At 46.6% G+C, this 15,235-nt stretch overlaps 1 protein-coding gene across 1 annotated transcript in view; it reads right to left on the bottom strand.

Annotated features, from left to right (window-relative positions):
• The window catches only part of DNAH8 (dynein axonemal heavy chain 8), a 567,023-nt gene that overhangs the window by 165,740 nt on the left and 386,048 nt on the right, over positions 1-15,235 (bottom strand). The window contains 1 exon segment of the mRNA XM_030557275.1: positions 8,732-8,866. Coding sequence (XP_030413135.1) covers positions 8,732-8,866 — 135 coding nt within the window.

The raw sequence follows: 15,235 nt of genomic DNA, 5'->3' as shown, positions 1-15,235 counted from the left end.
TTAAAGAAAAAAATCAATTTGTTTTGAATTGTATTATGGTCATTTAACAAACTACCAGGGTGGGTAGATTGAGGAGATTGATCAACTAAGACATTTTCAGTTTTGGTGCACAGCTTCTCCCCTCAAAATTCACTAATGGGCAATAAAAAGTAATGAATTACTAAAGCAAGATGAGAAAGAATAAACTAGAATTTAAATGATTAATTACAGTAGAATAGTAAGCAGAAGAGGAGGTTACTCACCTTGTGCAGTTTTTCGAGATGAGTGTCCCTCTGGTTGCTCCACTCCAGGTCAAGGGTGCGGCCCTGCGCCTTCGCTCAGAAAGTTTTACAGCAGTGCCCGTATGGGCCGTGCACACGTGGTGCCTGCCTCACGCTCTGCCAGTGCCTCAGTAGTGTGCGTGCAGCATGGACTCCTTAGTTCCTTCTCTACAACAGAGCCTGCACCAAACTCCGAAGTAGAGGGCAGGAGGGTGAGTAGTGGAGCACCCACATGGACACTCATCTCGAAGAACATCAGTTATTGCACAAGGTGAGTAACCACCTCTTCTTCTTTGTGGGTACTCCACTCCAGGTGACTTAAAAGCAGTATCTCTTAGGATGGTAGGGACTTCAGATCTGGTAAGAAAGCCATTGACAACAAAGCTTGTCCACTTGAGTGTCCATCAGGGATCCCTGTGTGAGAGCGTAATGTTTGATAAAGGTGTGCTCCGAAGCCCAGGTGGCAGTCTTGTAGAAAAATGATTAGAGATATGGAGTGTCTGCCATATGAGGAGAGATTAATAAGACTGGGACTTTTCAGCTTGGAAAAAAGACAACTAAGGTGGTATATGGTCTATAAAATCATGACTGGTGTGGAGAAAGTAAATAAGGAAGTGTTATTTACTCCTCATAACACAAGAACTAGGGGTCACCATATGAAATTAATAGGCAGCAGGTTTAAAACAAAAAAAGGAATATTTTTTCACACAATGCACAGTCAATCTGTGGAACTCCTTGCCAGAGGATGTTGTAAAGGCCAAGACTATAACATGGTTCAAAAGAGAACTAGATAAATTCATGGAGGATAGGTCCATCAATGGCTATTAGCCAGGATGTGCAGGAATGGTGTCCTAGCCTCTGTTTGCCAGAAGCTTGGAATGTGTGACAGGGGATGGATCACTTGATGATAACCTGTTTTGTTCATTTCCTCTGGGGTACCTGACATTGGCCACTGTCGGAAGACAGGATACTGCACTAGATGGACCTTTGGCCTGACCCAGTATGGTCGTTCTTATGTTCTTATGCTGGTGAGGGGGATGTTACGTAGAAATGCTATAGAGGATGACACAGATCTAGCAGAGTGTGTCTTCACTGAAGTCAGAGGTTGTATGTGCTTAAGTTAGTAACATAAGCAGATGCAGTTTGATATCCAGTTATATATTCTTTGGGTGGATATCGATTTGCCCTTAGAATGTTCTGCTATTGAGATAAAAAGTTTAGGGGAAGCTCTAAAGGGCTTACTTCTAGCCAAATGAAAAGATAATGCCCTGCAAACATCAAGAGTGTGCATTGCCACTTTAAAAGGATTCACATGCGGCTTAGGAAAGAAGGTTGGTAGATGAATAAGTTCGCTGAGGTGGAAGGATGAATGCACCTTAGGGAGAAATTTAGGATGAGTTCAAAGCGTGACTTTATCTTTAAAAAAGATAGTGTACAGAGGTTCAGCCATGAGTGCTCCAAGTTCTCCCATGCATCTGGCGGATGTAATTGCCATTAAAAATGTAGCTTTCATGGATAGGTGCAGTAGGGAGCAGGTTGTTAGTAGTTCAAAAGGTTTGTGCATCAAGGCTATGAGGACTAAGTGTAAGTCCCCTGATTGAGTGGGGGAGTGTCCAGATACAAAGTTTGGATGCCCTTGAGGAACCTCTTTGTGATTGCCCACCCTAAGATCATTGTGTCATCGATTTTTTGGTGAAACTCTGTGATTGCTGCTAGACGTACTTTTATTGAGGTAAAGGAAAACCCAGATAATTTAAGTTCTAGAAGGTAGTCCAATATAAGTAAGAGAGAGCGGAAGCAGGAGAGGTGTGCCTGGCGGAACATCACGTGGTGAACTTACTCCATTTATGAAGATAGATAGTAAGTGTAGATATTGTCCTACTATGTAATAGCACTGTTCGGACATGTTGCGAACAATCTAGTTCTTCATTAGAGAGCCATTGAGGAGCCATGCCTTGAGGTTGAGCATCGCTATGCTGGGGTGGTGTAACTGGCCCCTGAGTTGAGATAAAGGATCCGGAGGGGAAGGGAGCGAGATCAGGGCAGAAGCAGACATGTGTGTTAGAAATGGGTACTATGTCTGTCTGGGCCATGTAGGAGCTATTAGGATGACCCTGGCCCTGTCTGTCCATATTTTCTGTATCACCCTGTGGTATTGGTGGGAGTGCATACAACAGATTGTCGGTCCATGTGATCATGAACGCATCCCCCATGGAGTGCTTTCCCAGACCCGCTCTGGAGCAGAATCTGGGGCATTTCATGTTGGTCGCAGTTATGAATAGATTCAGTTGAGGATAACCCCAAGATGCTGTGTAAGATGGTACTGTTTATCTTCCATTCATGGTTTAGGGGAAAAGATCGACTGAGCTCATCTGTTATGGTGTTCTGTGACCCGGGCAGGTATGAGGCTGAGATATGGATGTTATGTTGGAGGCACCAGATCCAAAGTTTCCTAGTCTCGGTGCATAGTGAATGAGATCGAACTCCCCCTTGTCTGTTTATGTAAAACAGATATGTAGTGTTGTTGGTCATCACCCTGATCCTTTGTTTCTTGATGAGTGGGAGAAAGTAGAGACAGACATTTCGGAAAGCTCAGAGCTCTGGAAGATTTATATATAGCATGGTTTCTGTAGGGAACCATAGGCCCTGAGTTGTGTTATGTCCCAAGTGTGCCCCCCATCCATTGAGGGAAGCATCTGTCATGATTATAAGCAAGGGAGTATCCTGTGAGAACAGGATCCCAGAGCACATATTGTGTGGTAGAATCCACCATATTAGTGAGTCCTTGACCTTTGGAGGCATAGTTAGTAGTCTGTTTAGTCTGTGCACGTTTGGTTTGTAGACTGTGTCCAACCAATCTTGCAGGCATCACATATACAGGTGTGCGTTCTTGACGACGAAAGTATATGCGGCCATGTGGCCTAGAAGTTGCAGGCAGTTGGGGGCTGACACCTATGGGCTGATCCTCAACTGGGCAACAAGATTCTTTATGGTGTAGAATCCGTCTGATGGTAGAGATGCAAACCCCGTTGTCGAGTATAGGTGTGCGCCTATGAATTCCAATTGTTGGGTTGGATGTAGTGTAGATTTGTTTATATTTATTTGCAGGTCAAGACTCTGGAAGCAGTCAATAGTTATCTACGTGGATCGGATGGCTTCTTTGTGGGTGTGCAACTTCAGTAGGCAAACATCCAGGTACAGAAAGATTATTATTCCTTTTTTCTGAGATGTGCCATTACCACCACAAGAATCTTTGAGAAGACATGAGTGCTTTGAGAGGCCAAAGGGTAAAACCTTGTACTTGTAATTGTCTGAGCCCAGGACAAATCTGAGAAAGCATCCAGGGGTAGGGTATATAGTGATGTGAAAATAAGTGTCTTGCATGTTGAGGGCTGAAAACCAATCTTCCTGCTCCAGCACTGGAATTATTGCGGTTAGGGTAACCATCTTGAATTTTTGCTTCTTGATGAACTTGTTTAGTCGTCTGAGGCTGAGACTGGGTCACCAGCTCCACTTTTCTTTTGTAACAAAAATAGTGGGAGTAAAACCCCTTCCCTCTGTGCTGAGCTGACACCGTCTCCACAGCACCTAATTGTAGAAGATGTTGAACCTCTTGTCAGAGCAAGTGGTCATGGGAGGAGTCCCTGAAGAGGGATGAGGGTGGGTAGGGGTACAGACAGGAAGGGGATGGTATAGCCTAAGCGGATGACCTCTAAGGCCCATCTGTCTGTTGTGATAGCAACCCAGTTGGCATAGAATGGGAGCAGAAAGTGCCTAAAGGGGTGGATGGTTGATATGAGAGCTGGAGTGAGTCGGAGGTCTTCTATACCCTCAACCAAGGCTTCAAATCTGCTTATTAGGAGGAGGTTGAGATGCTGCTGGTGTTTGGGGGGTGGCACCATTGAGGACTATTTCTCTGGCATTGGTGCTGCTGATGGTAGTACAGGCTTTGATGTTTTTGTGTGTATGCTGGATATTGTGGGATGTTGGTAAGCCTGATATCCGTACTGTCTCCTTCTTGTGGCAGGTATGTGGATGCCCAGAGACCTCAGTGTAGCATGCAAGTCTTCCATGGTGTGCAGCAGTTCATTAGTTTTGGCTGCAAACAGCTTCTCACCATTGAAAGTGATATTTTTGTATGGTGTTCTGTATCTCCTGTGGGAATGAGGTGGAGCTCAACCATGAGGCTCGACGCATGACCATGGCTGTAGCGGTGGACCTTGTGGCCATATCAGCAGAATCAAGTGTGGCCTGGAGAGCCATGCGAAATATCATCTGCCCCTCAGAGACCACAGCTTTGAATTGATGTTGCTTTTCTTCACGAATGTCCTTAAGAAATTCCATGAATTTTCCATAGTTCTTGTGATCATACTTGGCTAATAGAGTTGCATAATCTGCCGCTCTAACTTGTATCGTGGAGGACGAGTAAACTTTGTAGCCAAGTAAGTCCATCTTCTTACTGTCCTTATCTGATGCAGTGGACCAAAAATGTTGCTGTTTGTTTCGTTGATTGGCCACTTCAACTACCAGCGAGTTGGGTGCTGGGTGTGTAAAAAGGAATTTAGATCCCTTAAAAGGGACGTAGTATTTACAGTCAGCTCTCTTGCACATTGGGGTTATCATGGCTGGGGTCTGCCATATGGTCTTGGTGGTTTCCAGGATAGCCCAATTGATTGGCAATGCAATTTGGAAGAAGCAGAGGTTTGCAAAATGTTGGTTAGCTCGTGTTGAGTCTCCAAAACCTTCCTGAGAGTGATTTTTAGCTCGTTAGTGACTCTTTTAAATGCATCTTGGAAATGTGTAAAATCATCTCTCCATTGTTGGTGGTGGCGGCATAATAGCCTCATCTGGTGATGAAGATGAATTGTTATTGGGCAGAGAAGTGTCGAGTGCGACATCATCTCTTTACAAAAATGTAAGTTCCTCCTGTACAGCCGTAGCAGTGTGTGAAGGTGGAGGAGGAGATCGCATGTCCTCCCTGCATGGGTTGGGACGACTACTGTAATGTCTTCTGCAAGAACCCCAGGGACTCAAATAGGGCCATTGTCCCAGGGAGGGCAGAGGTGGCCCCATCCAAGGGTGGCCATACCAAGGTGGTAAGTCTCTGGAATATGAGGACTGTGATCTAAGTGGTCCAGCACTAATAGACATCCTGACTGGGGAAGAGTGGTGTGGGGGAAAAAACCCTTCCACGTCATTATCTTCATCACTGGAGAAGTGTGAAGGGATTGGTGCTGACAGCCCCAGTGAAACGTTGGTGCCCAGTAGACAAGATTCTGGGCTAGATGAAACAACCAGATCTCTCTGGTGTAGAAATTAGGTTAGTGCGGAGATTGATAGGGCCAATTGTTGAGGCATTAAATGTGCCGGAGGCACCGCGTGCTGGGTCAGTTCCGATGGGTGAGGCACAAAATGCATGAGCAGCGCTGTGTGCTGGGTTGGTGACAGAGTAACTTGAGTTGGCACCGTGGGAGCAGTTGCAGTCATTTGTGGCACAGGCATGGGAGCAGTTGTTGGCACCGCGTCCTTTGCTGTGACTGACGGTGCTGTGGTGGAGGTAGGTAACTTAGCGCCATCAGCCTCAGCAACTGAGCGGTGTGTGCCGGCAACCACAGAAGTACAGATCATGCTGGAGGTGCCAGGAACATTGTATGTGCTGAGCCACAGACCAGCCGGCACTGATGAGACCAACCTGGTCGGCAATAATTTCGAGGCTATCTGCTCCGTATGAGGCAACATGGCTGGCTGTTTTTTTGTCAGTTTCTTGTCTTTGGAAGATTTTGGTGGTGGACTCTGCATGAGGACTGCTGGCCCGGGTCTGAGGCAGGCCTGAGGGATTTCTCCATGAGGATGAGCTTCAGCCTCAGGTCTTTATCTTTGCATGTTCTGGCCTTCAGTTTGTTAAGTGGGCACACTTTTGGGGAACATGGGATTCCCCCAAACACCAGATACACTGAAAATGGCCGCCTGAAATGGGAACGGACTCTCTGCACATTGTGCATCTCTTGAAACCTGATGAACCAGGCATTTTATGGAGTCACTAACTCTGAGGTTAAAAAACAAAATCTCTTTTTTAACAGGGAAGGTAAGTATAAGAACTTAATCTTCTCTAACTCAGATAACTAAGTTAATTACTACAAATTTGTCTAAGGTAACTCCCGAAGAAGTGAAGAATGAGCAGGACTGCTGAGCTCTGCCTCAGGCCGGGGACAGTAGAGAGGGAACTGAGGATTCCGGGCTGCACATGCACTATTGAGGCACCGGCAGCATGCGACGCAGGCACCACACATGCGCAGCTCATACGGGCACTGCTGTAAAATTCTCTGAGCAAAAAAGTAGGGCACACCTTGACCTGGAGTGGAGCACGCACAGTGACATCTCTCAAAGAAGAAATACAATTACCCCTATAAAAAGCAAAGGCTTTTTAAATTAGGGAATTATTTGGGAACCTATGTAGCATCTTCTTCCCAAAGGATGTCTATGCAGAGGAATGGAAACTTACTTTGCAGAGATTGATATAGGCATTTTCTGAAGATAATGATGCCACTCTACACATTTTCCCTGAGGCTCATACATTTTCTATTTCTAGTGCACTATAGATCTAGAAGGTGCCTGGATTCCCTTTGGAACATTTTCCAGATGTCTAATAAGCCAAATGACACAGGATTTTAGCATCTTGCTTGCAGCAACTTTGAGGCCCAAAGGCCCTGCCATTTTGGACTGAATGAGAAACAGGTTATGATCAGCATGTGTACTCCATATGATTGAGATATATCTTTACAGCTCTACAAACATTCAGTTATGCCCCAGTCTTTCCAAAAGATGCTTGGGAATTGGATAAAATGACAAGAGAACTATTTTCCAAGAAGCATAGCAAGAAGAATTTACTTTCGGCCAGAAGGATTTTTAGATGCATAAGCATAAACTTTTCCTCATTAGAAGTGCAACATGAGTTTTTATTTAGATAGAAGTATTAATTCTGAAACCTGCCTTTTAGAGTGGATGGCAGCTAGAAAAAGAGGCCATAGCCTTGTCTAATCTAGCCATTATGATTAATCTTGACACCTGTGAATATTCGATTGAGGAATCCAATATGCCTGGACACAGAATGTTGCTAATCTTGGTATATGTACCACTTAGGCCCCTAGAAAGGAGGAAGAGCAGTAAGAAGACCCTTCACTCCTTTGAGATTCTGAATCCCTGGCTGAGTGAGGGTCCATTATACTGCTACCTGAAAACTGAGCCATTTTTTCTAGTAAAGCAAGGGTCCATGAGCTGAGAACCTGAGGCAGGACTTCCCAGAAATAACAGCTTTCTCTACATACCCAGACAGACTTCAGGGACACAGAGCCCGATACAGAGTACTGTGAGAGTACCCGGTATGCATTCCTTCAGAATGGGAAAATAAAGAAGAAAAAGTCTAAACCCTGACTTTTATACCATTTTCTCATTAAAGTTATGAGTTAGGTCTTTAAAAGAGGGTGCTTAATTTTGCCTTTTTGGGACCCAGAGCCCATGGAGTTTGCAAGACTGACCCCTTGAGCAAACTGTTTGGCATCCCCTTTCATTCAAGAATCCTTCAAAGGGAAATCCTTGCTCCTATTTGAGGCTTTCCACCATGGTGTCACTGCTTTGAGCAAGGAGACAGAAGCGCTAGCTAACTAATTCAACTCTGGCAGTTGCCCTGGCAATGCAGGTGTCAGTGGCTTGCCTAGCACTTGCCCTCTTGAGCACCTGAAATGCTCCCTACAGTACCCGTTGAACTTGATTTTATGCTTGCATTGTTTATCTGCAGCTATGGTTGGGAACAAAGGGAGTCTGCTAGAGCAGTGCTGCACCAGAGGACCCAGACGATTAGAATCTCAATGCTCTAATGACTCCTCAACTGAGGAAAAGGAGAGAAGAGCTAGAGGCTGGAGTTAGATCATTATTGTAAAAAAAAAGAAATGAAAGATAAAGTTAGAAAACAAAGTAGTTGGGAGAAACTAAACCATCAAGTTTTTCTATAGGATTTTCTAGTGGTCTGAGGTGAAGTGTGGGTCTTAGTCCTGGAGCCCCTAGTGAAAACAGCAAATGGTTTCAGACTTCCACAGCAAAGAAGCACAGCCCATTCATGAAGAATGAGGAAACCTGTGCAGCAGAATTAACAATTTACTGTAAAAGCGATTTGGTGTGGAATTGTCTAATATGACTAACTGATTTAAGAGAACAAGACCCATTGACTTTCATAGATCCATAGATTCCAAGGACAGAAGGGACCATTGTGATCATGTAGTGTGACCTCCTACATAACACAAGCCAATGAATTTCACCAGAATAATTCCTACAGCATAAGTCAATGGGACTTGTGTTCCTAAATTGTTTAGGAGCTTCTGAAAACTCCAGCCTTTATCATCAGAACTTTAAAGTACATTTTAAATATTTATGCAGGAAAAAAATACACGAGTACTGTGTAAGATCTATGATTTTACCTGAAACATAAATGGTTCTGTGGCAGAGGAAAAGTTTAAACTTTTTGACAAATGTTCTTCAGGATCATATTTTTTCAAATAACCTTTAATCATTACAGTCTTTGCAGTTCCCTGTTCTCCTGTGAGCAAAACTGCCTGTTATAAAAATTTTAGAAAGATAGATATTATAAAATTGCTAATTAAATTACTTACTGTATAGAAAATTATTTTAAAGCAAATAATATATGAAAATAATAAACTACTGTATTGATTTTGACACCTCTAGCCCCTGGGGGTGCCCCCTCAGCTCCCCACCCTCCATCTCCTCTGTCCCCAAAAAGTTCCTCAGGTGCCCCACCCTCGCCATCACCTCTGGCCCCCCTGGCTTCTCCTGCACCCCCATCATCTCCAGGTCCCGCTGCCCATTCCCAGTGCTTAATTTATATTAAGAGTTGCTGGAGCTCAGCCCCAGCACAAATTAAGCACTTCCTGGGCAGCGGGTGCTGTCGGGGAACCCAGCTCTGAAGGCAACGCCACCACCAGCAGCAATGCATTAGTAACGGTAGCATAGTATATGATGTATTGCCACTCTTATTTCTACACTGCTGCTGCGGCTTGTGATGCCTGGTGCTCAGTCTGCAACCTAAGGTGCTCCTCAGTTCCTTCTTGCCGGCTACTCCGACAGTGGGGAAGGAGGGCGGGTTTTGGAATGGATATGAGCAACACATCTCGAAGAACAACAGTTACAAAGGTGAGTAACCCTCTTTTCTTCTTCGAGTGCTTGCTCATATCCATTCCAATTAGGTGAATCCCAAGCCTTACCTAGGCGGTGGGGTCGCAGTGAGAAACTGCAGAATGCAAGACTGCTAAGCCGAAGGCTGCATCGTCTCTGGATTGTTGGACCAGGGCATAATGGGAGGTAAAGGTGTATACCGAAGACCATGTAGCTGCTCGGCATATCTCCTGAATAGGAACTCGAGCTAAGAGGGCGGCCGATGAGGCCTGAGCCCTGGTTGAATGTGCAGTAATACGACCCGGAAACGCGTGAGCTAGATCGTAGCACGCCCAGATGCATGCTGTTATCCAGGACGAAATCCTCTGGGTAGAGACGGTCTGGCCTTTCATCCTGTCCGCCACTGCAACAAAAAGTTGGGGCATTTTGTGGAAGGGCCTCGTAGGGTCAATATAGAAGGCGAGCGCCCTACGGACGTCAAGCGAATGTAACTTCTGCTCCGTACGTGATGCATGTGGTTTGAGGAAGAAGACCTGGAGCAATATATCCTGGTTGAGATGAAAGGCCGAGACTACTTTAGGGAGGAATGCCGGATGTGGGCGTAGCTGCACCTTGTCCTTGTGGAACACCGTATATGGTGGGTCCACCATCAGGGCCCGAAGTTCAGAGACTCTCCTAGCCGATGTAATGGCTACCAGGAAGGCAGTCTTCTATGACAAATATAATAGCGAGCAGGTTGCCAGTGGCTCGAATGGGGGGGACATAAGTTTCGTTAGAATTAAATTGATGTCCCAGGAAGGGGCGGGGCGTCGCACAAGAGGAAATAGACGCTCCAGGCCTTTGAGGAACCTCGAAACCATAGGGTGGGAGAAGACGGAGTAAATGCCTTCGCCGGGGTGGAAAGTAGAGATAGCTGCTAAGTGTACTCACAAGGATGAGATCGCGAGGCCCTGTTGTTTGAGATGCCAGAGGTAATCCAAAATAGTGGGGATGGAAACCTCCGTAGGTGCAACATCCCGCGTGTGACACCAGCAAGAGAACCGTTTCCACTTGGCTAAGTAAGTAGACCAAGTAGAAAGTTTCCTGCTACCCAGGAGTATCTCTTGTACTGGGGCAGAGCAGCATAATTCCAATCGGGTTAACCATGCAGGAGCCACGCCGTCAGGTGGAGGGATTGCAGGTCTGGGTGGAGAAGCCTGCCGTGGTCCTGCATTATCAGGTCCTGATGGAGGGGCAGGGGGATCGGGTCGGCTATCGAGTGGTCCAGTAACGTGGTGTACCAGTGTTGCCAGGGCCATGCAGGGGCTATCAAAATCAGTCGAGCCCTGTACCTGCGAAGCTTTACGAGAACCCTGTGCACCATTGGGAAGGGTGGAAAGGCGTAAAGCAGGTGGTTCGCCCAAGAGATTAGGAAGGTGTCCGATATTGAGCCCAGGGCGAGACCCTGGAAGGAGCAAAACCTCTGACACTTCTGGTTGTTGCGGGAAGTGAACAGGTCTATGTGGGGAAAGCCCCACTTCTGGAAGATGGAGTGAACAATGTCCAAGCGAAGCGACCACTCGTGGGCGAGAAAGGATCTGCTGAGATGGTCTGCCAGAGTATTCCGGACTCCTGGGAGGAAGGACGCTACAAGGTCTATAGAGTGGGCTATACAAAATTCCCACAGTTGGATCGCCTCCTGACAAAGAGGGGGAGGATTGAGTCCCACCCTGCTTGTTGATGTAGTGCGTTGCTGTTGTGTTGTCCGTAAGCACTAGAACACAACGGCCCTGTAGATGATGTTGGAACGTCTGGCAGGCGAGGCGGACTGCTCTCAGCTCCCAGACATTTATGTGCAAGGACAGCTCTTGAGCTGACCAGAGGCCTTGCGTGCGGCGATGGCCTAGGTGTGCCCCCCCAGCCAAGAGACGAGGTGTCCGTTGTTAGGGACACTGAGGGCTGTCTCGGTTGGAGCGGCATCCCTGCGCACACCAGGGAAGGCATTAGCCACTAGTTGAGGGAGCCTAAGATGGCTTGAGGAACATTAATGACCATGTCTATGGAGTCCCTGCCTGGGCGGTAAATTGAGGCAAGCCAGGCTTGGAGGGGACTGTCATAAACAAATAGCTAAGGGTTAGTGTTCTTTTACCTGTAAAGGGTTAACAAAGGGAACCAAACACCTGACCAGAGGACCAATCAGAAAACAAGATTTTTCAAATGTCAAGGGAGGGAAGTTTTTGGGTGGGTGTTCTTTGTCTTGGTTCGGTGGTCCTCTCGGCTCTGAGAGTGATCACTCTATCTCCAGGCTTTCTAACCTTCTGTTTCCAAGTTGTAAGCACAAGGATAGTAAGACAATAGGTTTATATTGTTTTTTTGTATTTACATGTGTGTAGTTGCTGGAATGTTTTAAATTGTATTCTTTTTGGATAAGGCTGTTTATTCATTTTCTCTTTTAAGCAATTGACCCTGTATATTGTCACCTTGATACAGAGACCATTTTTATGTCTTTTTCTTTCTTTTTAAGACCTGTTTGAGTTTTTTCACTGGTTAAGACTAAGGAACGAAGGGAGGGGGAAATCTCTTTGTGTTAAATTTACTAAGCCTGACTTTGCATACCCTCTGGGTGAGGGGAGAGAGAGATTTGATCTCTCGGTACTTGTGGTTCAAGGACTTGAAGCAGGAAATATCCTAGAGTACCCAGGGCGGGGAAATCTGGGAGGAGGTAAAGAGGGGGAAGGGAAGTGGGTTATTTCCCTTTGTGGTAAGACTCAGGGCATCTGAGTCTTGGGGTCCCCCAGGGAAGGTTTTGGGGAGACCAGAGTGAGCCAGATACTGGAATTTTCTGGCTGATGGCAGCGATATCAGATCCAAGCTGGTAATTAAGTTTGGAGGTTTCATGCTAGCTTCTCATGTTCTGAACTCTAAGGTTCAGATCTGAGTAGGAAAGTTATGACATGAGTGGCAGCGGTGTGGAAAGATAAGAATCCAGAAGCCAGTAGGAATATTATTTTCTTTTTCTCTGCTAGGGCTTTTAAGCAGAAGAAAGGGTTTGGTTTTAAAAGGAGCCAGAGAGAATTTTTTTTTCTGTTCTCTCGTTGCAGTTTGGCTTGCATATTAAGCAAGGAACTATTAAGCTTGACAAAGGGTCTTTTGTTAAACTATAGCACTCCGATTGAGAGTCAAGTACTCAGCACAACACACATGCAAATAAAGTGGTATTTCTGGTTTACTTTACATTTAAAAGATTAGCTAGAGGAAGAAAAAAAAGGCACTGTTGCTAGGCAGACCCCAGGAGACAACAGAGAGCCAGCAGTTCAAACAATAAATACCAGAGGGCACCCCAACACAAGAAAACAGGAACCTTGACTTCCAAGGCAAAAATGGGGGCAGAGAGACAAATCAAAAGAAGCAGACCACAGGCGACAAATGGAAAAAAGAGAAAAAGAGGTAGAGCTGAAAGAAAGGGAAGAAAACATCAAACTGGCAGCCCATAAAAGAGAACAAGAAGCCAGAGATGCAGCCCACCAACGAGAACTGGAAAAACAACAAAAACAGAGTGAAGAGAGGGAAAAAGAGAGAAAGCATGAAATGGACTTGGCACAGGCCTGGCAGGATGCTCCAGCCAATCCTAACAACCCTGCGCCAATGATTGTTCCACATCACAAGATATTTCCCACCTACAAGGTAGGTGATGACACTGAGGCCTTCTTAGAAAATTTTGAAAGGGCCTGTCTTGGGTACAGCATCCCTGAAGACCAGTACATGGTAGAGCTGAGGTCACAGCTCAGTGGACCCTTAGCAGAGGTGGCGGCTAAAATGCCGAAGGACAGACTGAACAATTATAAACTGTTTCAAACCAAGGCCAGATTCAGAATGGGGATAACCCCAGATCAGGCCCATCAGCGTTTCAGAACCCAAAAGTGGAAACCAGATGTGTCATTTCCCAGACACACCTACTACGTTGGGAAAAATTATGAGGCCTGGATATCAGGAAACAATGTTAAATCCTTGGACGAACTGCACCTCCTCATACAAATGGAGCAGTTCTTGGATGGTGTTCCTGAGGACATAACACAGTACATACAAGATGGAAAACCCAAAAATCTCACCGAGACGGGGGGAGATTGGAGCCAAATGGATGGAAGTGGCAGAAAGCAAGAAAGCTACTGTCAAGGGGAATGAATACCCCAGGGGGCACACCGACAATAAACCCTACAACCGAGGGCAACCCAAGACCCCACCTACAACCCAAGGAAAGCCACAGACACCCTATTCTTCCACCTCACCAGTCTCCAGTAACTCACCTAGACCCAGTGACCAGTCAGCTGGAAGATGCTTTAAGTGTAATGAACTGGGACATATAAAGGCCAACTGCCCAATGAACCCAAACCGGGTGCAAGTCATTACACCACCATCACCCAAAAGATCCCCAGGCCCAGATGCCTCTCAAACACCCTTGGAGCGAAGGGAAAATTTGAGAGTGGGCGGAAAGAAGATTACTGCGTGGAGAGACACGGGGGCACAAGTGTCTGCTATCCACCAATCCTTCGTCGACCCCAAATTCATCAACCCAGAGGCCCAAGTGACAATTTACCCCTTCATGTCACAAGCTGTAGACTTGCCTACAGCTGAACGGCCTGTCCAGTACAAAGGCTGGTCAGGAAGGTGGACTTTTGCAGTCTATGACAATTATTCCATCCCCATGCTACTGGGGGAAGATTTGGCCAACCAGGTGAAGCGGGCCAAGAGAGTGGGAATAGTTACACATAGCCAAACCAGGCAAGCTTCCAGACCCATTCCTGTTCCTGAGCCATCCACAGGAAACCCGTCTGTGCTACCAGAGACCCAGACAGAGGTAGTGGACCCGGATTCCCTGCCAACAACAGAAACAGCCACAGCACCTCTAGTCCCAGGCCTGGAACTGGAACAGCTCCCAAAACCAGCACCAGCGCCAGCAATCGCAACCACATCTTCAACCTCACCGCCAGAAGGCGCCAGCGAGCCAGAACTGGCAGAAGCAACAGACAATCAGACCGAAGAGGCTCAGCCAGAGCCTGAAATACTCCCAGGTGCACCACCGGAGAGTGGTTCACCAGCAACGGAATCAACCCCATCATCTACATCGCTTCCAGAGGGACCAAGCCCAAGTCCACAGTCTGAGGAAGAACTGGTGTCCCCAGCCTCAAGGGAACAGTTCCAGACTGAGCAGGAAGCAGATGACAGCCTTCAAAAAGCTTGGGCGGCGGCACGGAGCACCCCACCGCCTCTCAGCTCTGCTCACCGATCCCAGTTTGTGATAGACCAAGGACTTTTATACAAGGAAATTCTTTCTGGTGGACACCGGGAAGAATGGCAGCTGCAAAAACAGTTGGTGGTTCCAACAAAGTACAGGGGAAAGCTCTTAAGCTTAGCCCATGATCATCTCAGTGGCCATGCTGGGGTGAACAGAACCAAAGACAGACTGGGGAAGTCCTTCCACTGGGAGGGGATGGGCAAGGACGTTGCCAAGTATATCCAGTCTTGTGAGGTATGCCAAAGGGTGGGAAAGCCCCAAGACGAGGTCAAGGCCCCTCTCCAGCCACTCCCCATAATTGAGGTCCCATTTCAGCGAGTAGCTGTGGATATTCTGGGTCCTTTCCCCAAAAAGACACCCAGCGGAAAGCAGTACGTACTGACTTTCATGGACTTTGCTACCCGATGGCCGGAAGCAGTAGCTCTAGGCAACACCAGGGCTAAAGCTGTGTGCCAGGCCCTAACTGATATTTTTGCCAGGGTAGGTTGGCCCTCTGATATCCTTACAGATTCAGGATCTA

The sequence above is a fragment of the Gopherus evgoodei genome, chromosome 3 (assembly GCF_007399415.2).
Source record: "Gopherus evgoodei ecotype Sinaloan lineage chromosome 3, rGopEvg1_v1.p, whole genome shotgun sequence".
NCBI lineage: Eukaryota > Metazoa > Chordata > Testudines > Testudinidae > Gopherus > Gopherus evgoodei.
This window is presented reverse-complemented; position numbering and strand designations above follow the sequence as displayed.